The 17266-nt window shown below is 44.2% G+C and overlaps 1 protein-coding gene across 17 annotated transcripts in view; it reads left to right on the forward strand.

The window, feature by feature from the left end:
- Window positions 1-13542, forward strand: part of TRERF1 (transcriptional regulating factor 1) — a 195520-nt gene extending 181978 nt beyond the window's left edge. For 14 of the 17 annotated variants that reach the window (XM_058554373.1, XM_058554379.1, XM_058554382.1 and 11 more), the window contains 3 exons: window positions 4274-4474; window positions 6984-7231; window positions 10536-13542. In XM_058554373.1, the coding sequence (XP_058410356.1) occupies window positions 4274-4474; window positions 6984-7231; window positions 10536-10860 (774 nt within the window). In that variant the 3' untranslated portion in view covers window positions 10861-13542. The remainder of the gene's footprint in view (window positions 1-4273; window positions 4475-6983; window positions 7232-10535) is intronic. The other 3 variants (XM_058554383.1, XM_058554385.1, XM_058554387.1) reach the window with 1 other exon arrangement.
- The last annotated feature ends 3724 nt before the right edge of the window (window positions 13543-17266 follow it).

The following is a 17266-nucleotide window of genomic DNA, read 5'->3' on the forward strand; positions in this document are numbered from 1 at the left end:
CCAGAGAGGGGAAGGAGTTTGCTTAAGGTCACACAGAGCATTGCCTTCCACGTGAGGAGAATAGACCATAAATAAGGAAACACAAAGAATCCTGGCCTTGGAGACCTCAGACCTGGCTCCAGGCTTACTGACCTATAAAATAGGGCAGATGGTTTAGATCATTTGGAAAGTCCCTTCTAATTCTGGAATGTTCTGGGCTCTGTCAGGAGCATGTTTTGGAAGAGGGAAAAATTGGAGAATATGGTTTCCTAAGGCAAACTGATGACTCTTCAGCTTGGATGTTGCTAAGTGCCTAGGACAGTGTCTGGCATGATGTAGGCACTCAATAAACACTTGTTGAATGAATGGGTGAACATTTTTCCCGGGTGGAATTCACTCTGGGTCATAGCAACAATCTGCCTGTGAACTCACTGGAGGGAGACAAGGGGAACAAGGGGATTCTGATCAGAGGAGTGCTGCTAAGGAAGATGTTACCACACAAGGCAGAGGCGCCATCTTGGGCCAACAGGGCTTTGAAGGTGGGTAGAAAGGCCCAGGCCAGCATGCAGCCTCAGATTGAGGAGGAAAGATTAAGATGGTGCCCAAGGGGCCAGCCACACCTTCTTGGGTTTATTCCCCAGGAGCCAGTATTAGGCTGGGTCAGGAGCATCCACACCCTCATGACCTGAGCTTAGGGAGAACAAAAGGCTACGTGCAGAGATGACTCAGGCCCACAAAAACAAGAAAATCTGGATTTCAGGCCAGCACGGTAGCTTACAGCTCCTTTTTGAGAACTGTGAAGGTACAGTCAGCCTTCTGAGGATAGTTTGCCAAGTGGAGAGGAAAATTGGGACCATGCTAGGACTGGGGAAGGTGCAGAAAGCACAGTCCTAGGACAGGGGTCCTGCTGTTTGTCCTCTGGGCCTGCCTGGGACACCTGCAATAGCTCTGCTGATCACGTGTCCTCAGTGTTTTATTAAAGGGACAGGTGACCATTTCCCCCCAGATGGAACATGCTCAGGTGGCTCAGGGACTTTTGTGGAGAGAGAGGGAAAAAAGGGGAGTTTGTGAGGAATGACTGCTTTTTAGGTAGCCAGAAGGTCAGCAGAACACAACAGCTCGCTCAGCAGGGTAGTTTGACTTCTGGCCTGAGACTGTCACAGGCCCTTCCACCCTTGAGGGCAGAAGAAGGGGACCAAGGTGGGCTCTGTTAAGGAGGTGGAAGGAAGGTGTGCTGACCACACCTTCCTGTCCCCTGCCCATGCACATGCTCCCACGCAGGGCAAATCTGTGGGTCTGGCTGTGACCAAAATTCAGCACAATTCAAGAAACCAACTGATGCAGTTAACTGACTTTGGAAGGGCTCCCAGGGCAAAGTTCACCCGTGGTCTCAGCACCTAAGTTACTTATAGCATGGTCCATTGATGAGCGTCTGAGGAAAGATCCTCTTCCCCTTGGATGTTTAAAGGCAGCTCGTTCCAAAGGTTTTGAGAGATTTAGGATCTCTGTGTTTGAGCTGAAAACCTAAACCACGTGCAAATGGACAAACCTGCGCCTGTGGACATTTGCTGCAGGACCACAGGCTGAAGAAGGCTGAGGTTTTGGAATCAGATAGTCCAGGTTTTAAATCTCAGTTCAACCTCTTTACCAGCTATGTGACCTTGGGAAAATTAGTTCTCTGGCCAATTTTCTCATTTGTTTAAGAAAGAAAAATTGTTTGTTCAGGGTTGTTGTGAACACTAGAAGTGTGTGTGGTGTGTGTGTTTGTGTGTGTGGTGCCTGATTCATAGCAGGCATTCCATATGTCATCACCATCATCATTGTTAGTGACTGTAACACTCAAATTTGTGTCTTTGAGTAAATTTAGTTTGAGCATTTGTATTTTAACTTGCAAATTTCTCATAATATGAATTCCATTTGCATGCCCGAGAAATAAAAATATCATCCTCCTCAAGAAACTCTTACTCTGGACACTCAAGGTTTTGAGTGTTAAATATATAACCACCTCCCCGCCCTGTATGTCCCACCTTCTACCAGTTTTGGAATATTACTAAATGTTTCATTACACAATACATCATAAAATGGCCAACCTGTTGATACAAAATTCTACACGTTAGGATTTTTTCCTCCTATCTTTGTATCTCTTAGTCACTTTGGTGAGCCATGTGGCTTGATAATAAATCATTTTGTGAACATGTATAGATTGCCAGTTTAAATAAAACCTATCTAAATTCCTGAGACATATATTATCACAGTAAAGTATAACTTAATCTGTAATTTTGCAGCTATATAAAATGTTTCTTCTAAGAGTTTTTAAGCCAAAAAATGGCATTGTGAGAAAATTGTAATTATAACAATTATACCATGAAACAAATGCCATTGTCACTTAAAGTTATTATGTGATTTGTTTTAAATGCCAAGCTATAGGCCATGGTCTGCTTAATAAACTGATATTTGGGACCACCAAGTTCCAGTTCTGTAAAGAATGGAGTGAACCCTTGGAGTTGGACATAATGTGGTTTTACCTGAAACTCTTCGAGATTGGAAGATGGTGGTTTCATATGAGAATAAGAGCATTTAAGTGAAATCAACCTCCATGTTCTATACTAGCAAGAAACCTACAGCTTATAGTATCATAAATCTCTCTGTAAAATGTGTTAGGCCTATGTCTGTATTAATTGAAGTCTTTCAGCAAATGTAATCATTACTAATTTATCCTAATTAACCCACTGGAAACTGGGACCATTTCTTAAATACACCCTGTTACAATATCATCTCAAATAATGCATATATATATATATATATATAAAATTAACTACAGACAATATTGAACCAGTGAGGGGAGTGCTAATTGCCCCATATTTTCTGGCATTGTCTTTCTCCCCCACCTCCAACTGCAGAGAGGAAGCTTGTGGTTTCTGGATCCCAAGGTACCGCTCCGCTCAGAAATCTTTGTTCTTCTTGGAAATTCTCCCTTTGGGGCTGTAAGAATCATAGGCTCACCCAGATGAGCTGTCTGGGCTAAATCAAACTGGAGCCTGTGTGCTTCAAGCAGTGGGTGTGCAGAGAGAGCTTGGCAGAGACAAACGACCTGTCGGGGTTAGAGGCAGCTGGACGTGCCTTTCGTTTCCTCGTGTGTAAAGAGGGAGGACTGTTTACAGCCTATTCAATGACAGTAAATGTGAAAGTGCTTTGTAAACTGTAAAGGGCTGGAAGCTGAAATGAGGTTGATGTAACGTAGAATTTCCTTTCCCTGGTCCTCAGTCCTTTCTGGGACTGGAGGAGGCAGCATCCCTCACAACCACCACCACCCCAGTGAGGATGGGGAGAGCAGAATAAGGTGCTTAAACAAGAGGTAGAACGAGGGCCTCCTAGATCCCTGCTCTCCATCCCAACCCCCCCTGGGTACCTAATCCCGGATGCTCTAGTAACAGACTGTTTTGTTAGCCTTGAGGAAGGTGGGGACTTTCTGCTTAATTCTCTGCCTGGTTGCTGTTCTGAAGTAGGAGGAGGGGACACAGTAGCAGCGAGGATAATTACTCATAGCAAATATTTTTCTCATCCTAGTTCATAGAATGCCTCTGGAGGGCATTTCTCTAAGCCCATGTTCAGAGATCCACCCCCACCCCCCACAAAAAAATGCATTATAAGTAAAAGGGAATATCCCCTTCCATTTTCTCTCCTTTTCAAAGGCATTGTGGCTCACCCTTCCATTCTATTTTTTGATGAGCAGAGCAGGAGCACGTCGGAACACAGTGTGTCACAGGCTTTCAACAGCCCTTGGGTCGAATCAGATATCTTGGGCATTTCACATGGAAGTGTGTTTTAAGGCCTGTAAAACAAATCATGATAGGTCTTTAGTCTCTCTCCCAAGGGTTTCCACAGTATTGTTGTTGCTTGAGAACCCTCCTCACTGCTCCGGGGAGACAGAGCTGCATACCTGCGAGCAGCCTGCCTGGGTTTTAGTCGGGTTCCAGGTCTGCTGGTCTCCAGCAAAGGGGAGAAACTCTACAGGCAGAAATCTCTCCTCCCTGCCTTAGCATATTTTTCTGTAAGTGATGAGGAGACCCAAAGTGGGGCAGAGGGACTTCCTTGATCTCAAAATTCCAAGCGTCTAATGACCAACCTTGTAGAGACCTTGTCCCTGGGCTCTGTCAGCCGTTCCTTATGTGGAAAGAAACCAGTGCAGCCCCAGATCCAGCCCCTCTCTCCTCTCCTGGCCTGCGGGTTCTGATCATCACTAAAAATGCTCTTTGGGGATTTCCCCTTTTTCCTTTTATTGCCTTAACACCAGACGAGTGAAGAAGAAGAGGAGTTAGAGGAGGAGGAGGACCCGGAAGAAGATAGGAAATCTACAAGAGAAGAGGAGAACGAAGTGGCGAGGTCCCCGGAGCCACCACCAGGCCCCATCCTGGCTCCCACAGAGGGGCCGCCCCTGCAGGCCCTCGGCCAGCCCTCGGGCTCCTTCATCTGTGAAATGCCCAACTGCGGGGCTGTAAGTGTCTCTGCATCCTCCAGGATCTGGGACTAGCGAGGGCCATACAGCTATGCCCGGCTTTAAGAGACCATGCATTTTGGAAAGGGTGCACTTTCAGCAGTGAAAGTTTGGCAGAAGGAATTCCGTGTTGCCCTGGTTTTCTTTCTTTTATTCCATTCACTTATTCACTCAGCCAGCAGATATTTCTGGAGTGTGTCTTCTGTGTCAAGCGCTGTGCTGTGTGCTCGGAGGACACAAAGTAGGTCCCTGCCCTCTGGAAGCATGTGATTCAGAGCTCTTCGGTGCCAATGCCCTTGGCTCTACAGTGAGCCCTGGCCTCCGGAACTTACACTGTACATTTCTTGGTGCCTCTCCACTCCTCTGGGGTGTGTGTCACACCAGGTCATGCCCTGTAAACATGCATTTACATGTGCTGGAGGAGCCCACAGAGATGGATTGTCCTTTTATAACATAATTACAAAGATTTAGCTAAAGTTTATCTTTGTACTCTCTGGAGAAAACAAAAAAGATTTACTAAGCAAATTAATCATGTAAACGGGCTAAAAGGGAGTCTGTGTAATTAACCTAGTACTTTTCAAGTATGTTAAAAACATCATTTAGCTAAAATAAAACCAGTTCACCATTTGATCATTCTTAGCACTAAAGGAAGGCTTTACAGGCTCTGCACTGCCTCGTCTACGGCTCCCTGTGTATTTTAAAGGATATTTTTTTTAAGTTGTTAACTTTGGACTCTCAGTCCCTCACTGGTCCCCCATGAGTTTGAATTATTGAGCTTTTCCCAAATCAGGTTTATTAAAGCCGGGCACACCTATAGAGGCAAGTTCTAGAAGAATTACTCAAAAAATGAGAATGTTGCTCTTTTCACAAGAAGCCCGTTTTGCTCAAGCTGGTGCTTATCTTTGCTTGTAAATTATATAGAACAAGACTGTTTTCCGTAGTGTATTGAATGCTGCTTTGTCTGTCACTTAGATGAGAAAGAAAAAATGTTTAAAATATTTAGATCCTAAAGCAGAAATTCACTTGATTTGCATTTAAGAAAAAAATGAAAAAGCAAAAAAAAAAAAAAGATACATGCATTTTGCATTAGCTTTGAAGAGCGTAAGAAATTGCTAGTTTGTTTCTGTCTTTGATGGTTAATGACCTGGATGCTTCACTCCATCATTGCCGTTCTGTATAGAGCGCTTCCATTCTGGGATGATTAAGATGTGACTTTAAATGACAGTATTTCTGGGTGAATTTGTTTAGAAATTGGATGCTTCCTCAATTCATAGTTTTGGTGTACAGTAAATTCTTTACCAAGTGGGAAGTCATCTTTTACTTTTCCCAATCAGAAAGGCTCAGCAAGATGGATGTTTTTTAATGATTTTTAAAAATCACAGGGAAAAAAGTGTGTTAGTTTTAATCCTTGCTGAACCATAGAGGTTTGCATTGCTACATCAGCGATAGATTTTTTTTCCTTGAAAGACTGTAAACAGAGCTCATGGACTTAACAGAGAGGCACCCCCTACAGCTGGGCAGGTCGATGGGTACCGCTGTCACCTGATGCATTTAAGAAGCTAGAAGTCGGGGCTTGGAATTCAAGGGTGCATATTACATCCCTTTACAGCAGTGGTTCTCAACTGGGAATGATTTTGTTCCTCCAGAACATTTGGCAATGTCTGGAGACATTTTTGTCAGGACTGGGGAGGTGCTACTGGCATCTGGTGGGTAGAGGCCAGGGATGCTGATAAACATCCTACACGACACAGCCCCCCACAACCAAGAACTGTCCAGCCCCAAATGTCAGTAGTCCTGAGGCTGGGAAACCCTGCTTTATGGCAAGCTTCAGAAGACTGTCCAGGTCTTCCTCCTTTGTATCATCCTGCAGTAAATTTGAGGGGTCTGAAACATTGCTTCACCCATGGGCTACTGATTGAGGCTTGGACCTAAAATATAGAATATGTCAGAGCAGCTGATCAGTGTCTTTCAAACTGTGTTTTGTGGGGCTCTAGGGCTTCCTGGGGGGAGATAGAGCCGGGCAAATAGACTCAATTCTGGGGTGCTGTCTTTTTCGGCCAGAGCACCTCTGCTTTTAACTTTGAGCTTTTGAATAAGACCTGATTTGTTAAAAAAAAAAAAAAAAAAAAAAGTGAAAAAAGAAAATAAAAAGGGGGGGGAAGTAGTTTCCAGCTTTAAAAAAGTTTGAAAGCTGGTCCAACACCCTCATTTTACAGATGGAAAAAATGTACAGAGGAGAAATAGAGATGCTGGGTCTAGCCCCCCAGTCTCCTGACTTCTAGATGGCAGCTTTGTCCTTCGTGCTGTGCCTCATCCCTTCTCGTCTTCTGGTTATGACAACGATGGGGTTTTTATTGGCACAGCATTTGTGGTCGTGGTGTTGAGCTCTACTTTCTATGGCACATGCCCAAAGGTTGCTTATGTCAGACCCCTGCGCCCTGTCATTAGACTGTTTCAAGTATCACGTGTTTTACCACTGAGTAACTAATAACCCTAATTTCCTTTTCAGGACTGTAGATGTCATGTCACTCCCTTTCTTCCCCAGGTGTTCAGCTCCCGACAGGCACTGAACGGCCACGCCCGCATCCACGGTGGCACCAACCAGGTGACCAAAGCTCGGGGTGCTGTCCCCCCTGGGAAGCAGAAGCCTGGCAGCGCCCAGAGCGGGTACTGCTCGGTGAAGAGCTCGCCCTCTCACAGCACTACCAGCGGCGAGACAGACCCCACCACCATCTTCCCCTGCAAGGAGTGTGGCAAGTACGTGCAACTGGACCAGGGACTGAATCTAACTTCGTGATAGATGATTGCTCTGTGGGGCCCATGCCAAGATGGTCTGAGGTTTCTTCAGCTAGAAAAAGAACCCAGACTCTCCAGGTTCTCCCTCACACCATCTTCGGGGTCGGCATGATGCCTCAGGGTGGGTGGATCCTGTCTCTGACTTCAGAATATGGTCATTCTGATGTCTGAAGGCCTAATAAGGATGGATATCTTCAGTGAGCAAACCTCTAGTTGTGAAAGTTCACTCTTTTCCAAAAATAGTGGATGGGCCTCTGATTCCCACTTCTCTTCACACCCAAACCATACTCACTAGTGTTGCTCTCTTCGCATCCCTGCTGAGTGATTGCAGAATGGCTCTAAAATACCTAATCAGGAACTCTGCGTAGCAGAGGTGGCTTCCCTACTACTGTTGCTCATTCCTGCACCTGGGGCAGACATCGCTAATCAATTGCTACACTCTCTGTTACTGCATTAAAACAAGACCTCAAATCCTTTCCATCAAATGCTTCAAGCTGACACAACCAACTGATCAGAGTTCACTCATGAGATAAAACCTATTTGTCATGCCTGCCCTTTTAAGTATAATTTAAAACAACAACTAAGACGGTGGGGAGTCATAATAACAGCTGCCATTTACTGAGCACTTATTTTGTTGCATCCTTTATGTGCATGAGCTCATTTAATCCTCATGCAGAAACGCGAGGTGATGCAGATACTGTTTTTATCCTTGTTTTACTAATAAGGATTAAAAGTGAGTAAAACGGCTTGTCCCAGGTCACACCAGCAGTCAGAGCAGAGCTGAGATTTGAACCCAGCTGTGTTCAGATGCAGAGCCTGGGCTTCTGACCAGGCTCCATCCCACTGGTTTGCTTTGCTTGTTTATTTACTTTAGGTAGAAGATACCATTGATGGTGAGATGCGCACGGTTCCCTCCCACAGCCTCTGGTATAGAATTCCAGTTTACTTCTCAGGGAGTCTGCCTGACGTGGAGGGGTGTTACACTGTCAGGAGTGTTTCTCCTCCCATAATCTCAGTGCCTCAAACATAAAGAGAAATGTTACCTGGAGAGGTGCCGACCAGGTAGCTGCTGACATTCTACCAAGGAAACATCCCCAGTTGTATGAGTGAGGCCACTTGGGACTTCTGCTTGTAAGACACATCCTCATAGGATATTTCAGGCAACTTAATAGTAGCTGCCATTTATCGAGTGCTCACTGCTTGCCTGGCACTGTTTTAAAGGATTTTTACATGTATTGATTAATCTTTAGAATAGCCCAATAAGGTGGGTACTTTTAGTAGCTTGTTTTTTTTACACGCAGAGAAGCTGAGGCACAGGACGGTCATGATGCGCAGCTGAGTTGGGATTCAAACCAAGCAGGCTGGCCAGGCCATGCTCTTAGCTGCTAAGTGAACCTGGCTCGTGCACTGGCACCGCCAGAGCGAAGTGAAACTAGCGGCTCTCTTTCCCACCTTAAAGCGCAGAGATGGGGGAGACGGATTTAGGTGTCAGTCCTTCCTCCATGCTCTGATGTCCTTCAGAGCCTAGACATGTCATCTTCATGGTGCCACGGAAGAAATGACCCCCGGATTGATTATTAGGCTTGTGTACTTGAAATAATGGAACCTCCCAGGGCAGATTCTGTTCTCTCCCTCCTATTTGCCTTGGGATGGAAGAGGGGGCGCATTGGGGTCTTGTCGGTTTCCTCGGAGAGGAGCCAGCACCCTCCGCTCAAACAGGCTGCTAGTCCTTACTCCACAAGGTGGAGACAAAGGACATTTTAACAAACAAAAATTAGTATTTCGAGCTTTCTGGCTGTCTTTCAGTGACATCCATTAAATGTTTTTGTCTTGTTTTTATGTTGCTCGGGACCTTTTTCTGCCATAACTCCAGTTAGGATTTTATGGAAAAACAGAAATATTTTCTGTGGTTTTCCAGGCTAGGAATATAGTTAGGCAAATGTTTGCAGAAAGCCTCTTTTAGCTGCTGAAATTGCGTTCATTACATTAAAAAGTTTTCAATATGTCCAGTTGTGATTCATCAATTCTGTTTGACTCGGGTCTTAGAAATCAGGTTGTTTATTTTTTTTCTTGATGAGCACAGGAATGAAAACAGAGTACTTACACTGCTCCCTCTCCAAAAACAAGCGGTCTCATATCTGGGCAAACTTTTTATGAAAAAGATCCAGATAGAAATATTTTAGGCTTTGCTAAGCAGTCACAGCTGCTCAGCTCTGCCGTCGTAGCGCAAAAGCAGCAATAGACGATCCGTAAACAAACAGATCCGGTAAAACTCGATTTATAACAATAGGCAATCGGCTGGATTTGGCCCACTGACCACAGTTTGCAGACCCCTTATCCCAGGGTTTCTTAACCTCAGCACTGACATTTGGGTCTGATAATTCCTTGCTTGGGGTGAAGGGGCTGCCCTCTGCATTGTAGGATGTTTATCCACATCCGTGGCCTTTACCCACTAGATGCCAGAAATACCGTCCCCTCTCCCCCAGTTATGACAATCAAAAATGTCTCCAGACGTTGCCAGATGTTCCTGGGAAGGCAAAATCACCCCCACCTGAGCATCACTATTTCATTCGAAAGCAAACAGTAGGAAGTTATGATAATATGATGGCCACGAAGGAGAGGTCTTAGGTGACGGGAGTAGAGGGTGCAGCTCAGAAGCCAAGTACATAGAGACAGAAGAGGGTCCACTGGGTTTGGCCACACTGAGTTCCTGGTGACCTTGAGAAGGGCAGTTGGGTGCAGTGGAGGGGGCAGCAGGCCAGGTGGAGAGGGTGGAAGAAAGGGGACCTATGCCAAGTGTGTGCAGGCAGATCCTTCAAGAATTCTGCCTGTGGAAGGAAGAGCAGGGACAGAAGCCAAAGGCAGGTGATGGGTTGTCTTATGGTGGGAACTGTCAGAGCTCCGCTGCATGATTGGAGGATTCTTGGGTTGGTCAAGAGGGCTTGCTGAGTGATGGGCATGTGCTCCAGACCACAGGTGGACAGGAAGGCCTTTGAGGAGTCATCCTCCACTGTCACAGGGAGGAAGCCTGACACACTGTAAATGTGCTCCTGTCCCCATCCGCTTTCCCTTGTAATGCTTGGAGAGAAGAGATGACAGGTCACGGGGGCAGGAGGTCCTAAGAGCTAAGGAGCTGGGGACTCTGTCAAAGCCACCCCAAACCAGATGTCAGACCACACTCCCTGTATTCCCCATAGGATGCCTGGATTTGCAAGAACTCAGGTCTCCTTGTAAATTTCACATGCTGCCTTTTCTTCATTTTTAGAGTCTTCTTCAAGATCAAAAGCCGAAATGCCCACATGAAAACTCACAGGCAGCAAGAGGAACAGCAGAGACAAAAGGCTCAGAAGGCGGCTTTCGCGGCTGAAATGGCAGCCACAATCGAGAGGACTACGGGGCCAGTGGGGGCGCCGGGGCTGCTGCCCCTGGACCAGCTGAATCTAATCAAACCCATCAAGGACGTGGACATCCTCGACGACGACGTGGTCCAGCAGTTAGGAGGCGTCATGGAAGAGGCTGAGGTTGTGGACGCCGATCTCCTCCTGGACGATCAAGATTCAGTTTTGCTTCAGGGTGACACGGAACTATAAAGCCCTGTTGGTCGCTTAGAGACAGCAAAAACCCATGGCCTCCATCTTCATTAATCAGGAAACCTGGACTGCCTGCTTGTTTTGTAACCATTTTAAACTACCTGTTTAAAAAGTGGTCGTTTTATTGCGGTTTAGAAAAAAAATTCCAGTTTTTCTTTTATTTAAAAAAAATTTGTTTTTGTGGGAGGTTGGGGGGAATAAATAATTGGCACAACTCTGTTTAAGAGGTGTTTCATCTGGGCTACATTCCCGTGAAATCATTCCTGGCAGGGAATGAACCTGACATTCGTGGTCTTTGGCTTTCAGATGTCAACTGTCCTGGTTGCCTTTTATCCCAAAGCTTGCAGTGAGTGTGTGTATGGGTATGTGTGTGTGAAGCAGGCTACCCTCTTCGTGCTGGGACCTTGGGCCATCCTCTCCCACCAAGAGTTGTTTTTGTTCTGTTCTCACCTCATTCTGTAGTTTGCAGTGAACTTGGCATCTTTGCCAGGAGACTATGCCAGGGGGTAGCTTTTCAGAGAGCAAAAAGCAAGCCCTCGTGTTCCATGGCTTTCCTCTAGCACACATGTCATTTGAAAAGTTGACCAAATGTGAAAATAAGTTTTCTCCCCACCTTGTGTGTCACTCATTGGCCTGTTTCTCAGAACTGAGTACTGTATAATTTCTGGCTTGCACTCCCCAGCAGTGAGTTACTAAAGACCTGGTTCATAGAGCAAGTGCGTCCTCTTCCATGTTCCCCCGGGGGCACCGGTTGGCTCTGACTCATGGGTTGGCAGAACCGTGTTTCAGCGTGAGCCATCTGGAGATGTTTGTGGAGGAAAATAACCTCAACTATTAAGTTGCTAAGGCTGTTGTTCGGGAGGGTGGTTGAGGGGCACACCTTGAAGTATCTGGAATGCCAACAAGGGTTTTTTCCCCCAAAAACCAAATCAGAAGAGCCCATTCCTTTTTGCAACACTGTTAGTGGTCAGTGGAGTTCTGTAATTACTTTGTGCCGCTTGGAAGTACTGTGAAACCTCATTCACCGGGATTTTGCTATAATTCTCCTATGCTGGACCGAAGTTTACCTTGACGCTAGCTATGCGAAAAAACGTTTTCTAACAAATTTGATAGCAAATACAAGGGAAATAGCATTAAAGGCCCACAAAAATGGTTTCAGATACCACTTTACCTGCAATGTTTGCATTCAAACAATGAATGTATTCATTAAAGTCATTTACCAAAGCACTTCTAGAATTCTCTATGCCACAAAATTCTGCTCTGCCTCCTCCTGTTCCGATAGCAGGGTTGCTGTTTGTACTTGAAGGTAATAAACCTGTAATCCTTCAAAAATGGCTTTTAGCTCAGGCTTTTGAGCTGAGTCAGACTGCCCCATCCCACTGGGGCAAATGAGTGCGCACCTTCAGACTGGGACACAGCCCCAGCACAAGCGGGCTGCTTCTGGTGGCTCCCCCTTAGCAGTAATGCTGCATGACTTCCAGGACGGGGGCTTTCAGGCCCTGCCCCACCCCAGGTAGGCTGGTTTCCCAGCTCGTGGAGGTGTGGCGGTCATGCCAGGCCAGTTTGCTGGCACGTGAACAGCTTGACATTAATGTGAATGTCAGTGGAAGCGTGAGGACAAGCCTTGAGCATCTTTTAAGTCTGTCTCTGCAAAAGCATTTCATGCACACTCGTGGGCCACAGCGGCCCCACACAGGCAACGTTCTCCGAATCTCAGGAAAGCCATGGACAAAAGATAAATGCAAAGGTTCTTTTCATTTCCATCACTCTGTTTTCAGAAAAGAGGTCTTGGGGAGATTTCCTTCATCTTTTCTTTAGGGGAAAAAAAAAGCATTTTATTTGCTGCCATTTCAGACAGGTCATTCTATCCTGTGTTTTGAGTTCAGAACCGCCTGGGCCATGTGCATCAACTTTATGGCAGAGCTATTCCAGAACCATTCCGACTGTAGCATGGGCTGATCGCATCTGTCTCCGTGACTACTTCCCGCCGGTCGCGGGTGTATGAGAGTGATTCTGGAATGCTTCTGCTATTGGATCTATGAAAGCTTATCTATCAAAGGAGCAAACACCCAGAAAAATGTTTATAAAGCAAATGTATTAGTTCTGTTTGGAGATTTGCCCAGCCGTTCCAGTTTTAAACCTTAAAAATAAACGGAGTTGCCAAGGCAAAAATATAATGCACAATTTAATTTTGGTTTTCCATGCAGTATAGTGTTTAAGCATTTTTGACTTGAAATAACCAAAGAACTCCTCCTTAAAGAGACAGTTCAAATTCCTGAATTAGTATTTCTTGACAATATCAACTTAAAGAATGACTTCATAGTAAAATATTGCACTTATTTTTTTTCTGAAATGATTCTGCCTGCATGTATGTGATGTGTTTTAGCTTCCCCCCACTGCTCCCCACCCCAAAGAACTTTTCTTCCTAATGGTTAATGTCTTCAACACGGTTACTGTTTACTATAGATGGTTTTTCATTAGTGAATTTAGACCTCTTTAAGAAAGCTTGTATATAAAAAGTTAACAGATATATTTTATGGAAAAACTCATCTTATTTTCAAATATATTTAACTGCTGTTATATTTTATTAGAGGAAGGTTGTAAATATTTTCTAGGAGTTCTATTGTAAAGAAAAGTATTTTTGAAAAAAATTAATGTAATAAAAATGAAAACATTTTTAAATAGTGGTTGTGATTGCTTCCTGTTCTGGCTTCGTTATGTTCTATTCTCAGCAAATGACTTGCATGCCTTCCCATTTCAGGATGTAATTTATTCAGGTTTGCACTATTATAAGTTGACATTCATAATATCTAGTGTGCTTAACTGTATTTTCCCCGGAATGCAGGTCCCTTGGTCCATATCAAAAGCACTATGTATAGCATATTCATAATTTTTCTTTTGTAATGTGTGTATTTTTAATAAGGATTTTATGTAACATTTTGGCAAAAAAAAGAAGACAGTATTTTCTAGTGAATTTTATAATACATTTTGCTAAAAATGTTTCTTCCTAGGTCAGTTTTTGTTAAGGTGAACCAAAAGTCTTATTTTACCAGGAGTTTAAAAAAGTTTGAAGCTTGAAAGCAAAGTTATATTTAAACATCATATGTAACAAATAAATAAAGATGTTTTATAGACTTGTCCTAAAAAGGTGCATTCCTTAAAAACAAAAACAACTGGGGCATTCTAGGTTGGTTTTCCCCCAAGTGATAAGCATTTTTCTAAATTATCACAGTACTTTTTTTCAGAAAGCAAGCCAGGAGAATTTTACTTACAAAGTTCCAGTCATTAGCCTTCTGGGAAATTTATTACAGTTCCTATAGATAGGCATTCATCAAATAGAGATGTAACCAAATAGACACTGTCGTATTTATTTGTGAAAACCTGATTCCACATTGCGTCAGCTGCTCTGAAAATAAAATGTTATCTTTTTTGAGTTTCATTTGGCTTAAACATTCCTTCTTTCTAGCCACTGAAATGACTTCTCAATGCCGGATAAATGCTAATTTACCTGTGTGTTGGTTTCTGTAGACCTGTAGTTTAGGGGTCTGCTGATCAGATTTAATGTTCGTTAAAGTGCCCCCACCCCCACCTGGGGGGCCAGGACATAGGTTTCTGCTACTTGTCAAGTGGACGAGCCCCTTGAAGTGCTGGCGGTCTCTACCCATTGAACTCAGACAGCAGTTTAGGGAAACTCAATATTACACACAGGCATCTCACAGTGAACCCTCCACAAAGCCCCATCCTTCCTGGTTTATATGCATTGCTCATCTGGATTTCCAAATTCTAAAGAGTGTGTTGACTTTTTAATGGTCAACAACCAACTTTAGGAGACATCAGAAATTCTGGGTTTTATACAGAATTTGCTTTCGATGGGGCAAACAAACCTCTTCGAGTGCTTGATCTTCTAGGTTCCTTTGTGGGGTTTTTTTTTTGCTTTCATTTTAGCTCTCAAATTTAGACAGCTCTCAAATTTAGGCAGTCCTGTATCAAATGAAATAGCTATTCCTCTAGAAGCAGTGTGCATTTAGCCAGTGTTGTAAATTTAAATTCTGCATCCAGGAGCTTGAGTGTCCAATCTGAAGACTTTCTCCTACTGTTATATTCATTCATTCAGTACTCATGAGCCCCAGGTACCAGGCACTAGACCACACTGTATTATACATGGGGGAGTTGACTATATAAAGATGACTGTGACATCATTCCTTCCTGTCTAGGAATTTAATACCTAGAAAGAACATAGGGAGCCCTGGGAACTGATCCAATACCACCAGTGGGAAGAGCAAAGGTCATGCTTCATTGATATTCTGAACCTCCTCACCATCAACCAGACATACATAGCAATTTATAACAGGTGCTCAGCAACTGTTTGTTACATTAATTCTCTCCCTGATCTTCCAGGTATGCTTATTCATGTGTGTGTGTAAATAAAACCTCTTTTGAGTTTACCCAAAGTCAATTCTGAATGGACTCCCAGTCTATCTTCCTCAGCCACAGCCAGCCAGCTGAGATGTGCTCTAGGAATGAGGATGAGTATTAATGTTGACGTAGGCAAAACGTAATAAGGAAGTCATGTTAAGAAATGGAATAATATATTCCTTAGTGGACTGTAGTGATCTTTGGATCACAGATATTCCTGTTATAAAAGAGCCAAAGGGCTGATTATTTCCTTTATATAAGAGAGAGAATCTTTTGAAAAGGGCTGTCTTCCCACCCCCACCCACCCCAAGGGAAGTGATTAAGTTTCTGTAAAGGCCAGAGCAGCCATACATGGTTGTTTTGCATCCCAACACACATTGTTACATACAACACTGATCTCACTTTGAGCCGTTTTGGGTCATTACTTCCTCTGCTTGTGTAATTTTATTTTGGGCAGTATTGCCAATTCTTTTTTTTTTTTAACCACTTTATTGAGAGATGGTTGACATATAAAAGGCCATACACATTTATTGTATACAACTGGATGAGTTTGGAGATAAGTATATAACTATGAAACCATCACAATCAAGGGAAAAGGGCTGTCTTTCAAGACAGAACAACTGTTGCAATCAAAATATGATTTAACTTAGAAATATTTGATGCATTTACTTTCATTTCTCCTGGGTATAAAGCAAGGTGTTTTTAGTGCTGTCAAGCTGATTCTAATTCCTAGCGACCCTGTGTACAGCAGAGCAGAACACTGCCCAGTCTTTTTGCACCATCCTCTCACCTTCCCCACTATATCAGACAATGCTTTACTGCTATTCACAGGGTTTTCATGTCCAGATTTTTTCAGAAGTGGGTGGCCAGGTCCTTCGTCCTAGTCTGTCTTAGTCTGGAGCTCCACTGAAACCTGTCCACCATGGGTGACCCTGCTGGTATTTGAAATACCTGTGGCATAGCTTTCAGCATCACAGCAACACACATCCACCACAGTATGACAACCGACAGACGAGTGGTGTGGTTCCCTGACTGGTAAATGAACGCCGGCTATGCGGTAAGAGTGCCAAATCTTAACCACTAGACCACGAGGGCTGGCTAAAGCAAAGAGTACTTGCATCAACTATCTAGAATCATTTGATTTCCTGCTCATCTACGTTATGTCAGAGGTCTGAAAGATTAGGTGGTGGGGAAGAGACCCATAACGGACAGGCCAAGATTCAGAACACTGTCCACGACCACGCACCACACCAAAGGGCCCTGGCCATAGCCCCACTGTTGGCAAAACCTGGGTTTGCCCCTCACAATGACTCCCACCTTGCCCCCAGCTAATTGGACCAGGGTTGGCACCTTACCCCATGCTACTAGGCCCATAGGTTGTCTGATGACATGTGACATGCTTAGCCCAGGAAAATGACAAGATCAAATCAAATTCCCACATTTGAGATATGAATGGAGAAAGTTGGTGAACCGAAGGCAGCAAGCTGTGGCCATGTACCAGGCAGAGTTCTGAGGGAGCAGAAACTATTTGTAAGCAGAGGAAGCCCATCAATAAAGAGACTACGTTTGGCCCCAGAGAGGGCATCCAGTCCCTAAGGCTGCTTTGAGCCCACTTTTCCAGTTGCAGGAGCAGTCCAGGCTACATGTGTTCTTAAAAATAAAAAACAAACTCCTTTTCTTGTGGGAGGGTAGGGAAGTGGGGATCTCTATTCCTTGCATTCAAAAGAGACGTAAATAGAACTGGACCTCATCATAGAGTCAGCATCAGCCTGCTGCAGAGGTGGAAAAGGCACCACACTAGGATTTTGAAGATGGTTATTGGTTCAGCTGTAACGACCTCACCCACCATATGACTTTGAATGAGTCGTTTCATTTCTGAGCCTGTTTCCTTGCCTATAAAATTAGGAAAAAACTTGTGTCTTCTTGTGAGGATCACATTAGGTAACATAGGTGAAAGTTGTTTGCAAGCTGTAATGTCACCGTCATTGTG

The sequence above is a fragment of the Diceros bicornis genome, chromosome 14 (assembly GCF_020826845.1).
Source record: "Diceros bicornis minor isolate mBicDic1 chromosome 14, mDicBic1.mat.cur, whole genome shotgun sequence".
Classification (NCBI taxonomy): Eukaryota; Metazoa; Chordata; class Mammalia; order Perissodactyla; family Rhinocerotidae; genus Diceros; species Diceros bicornis.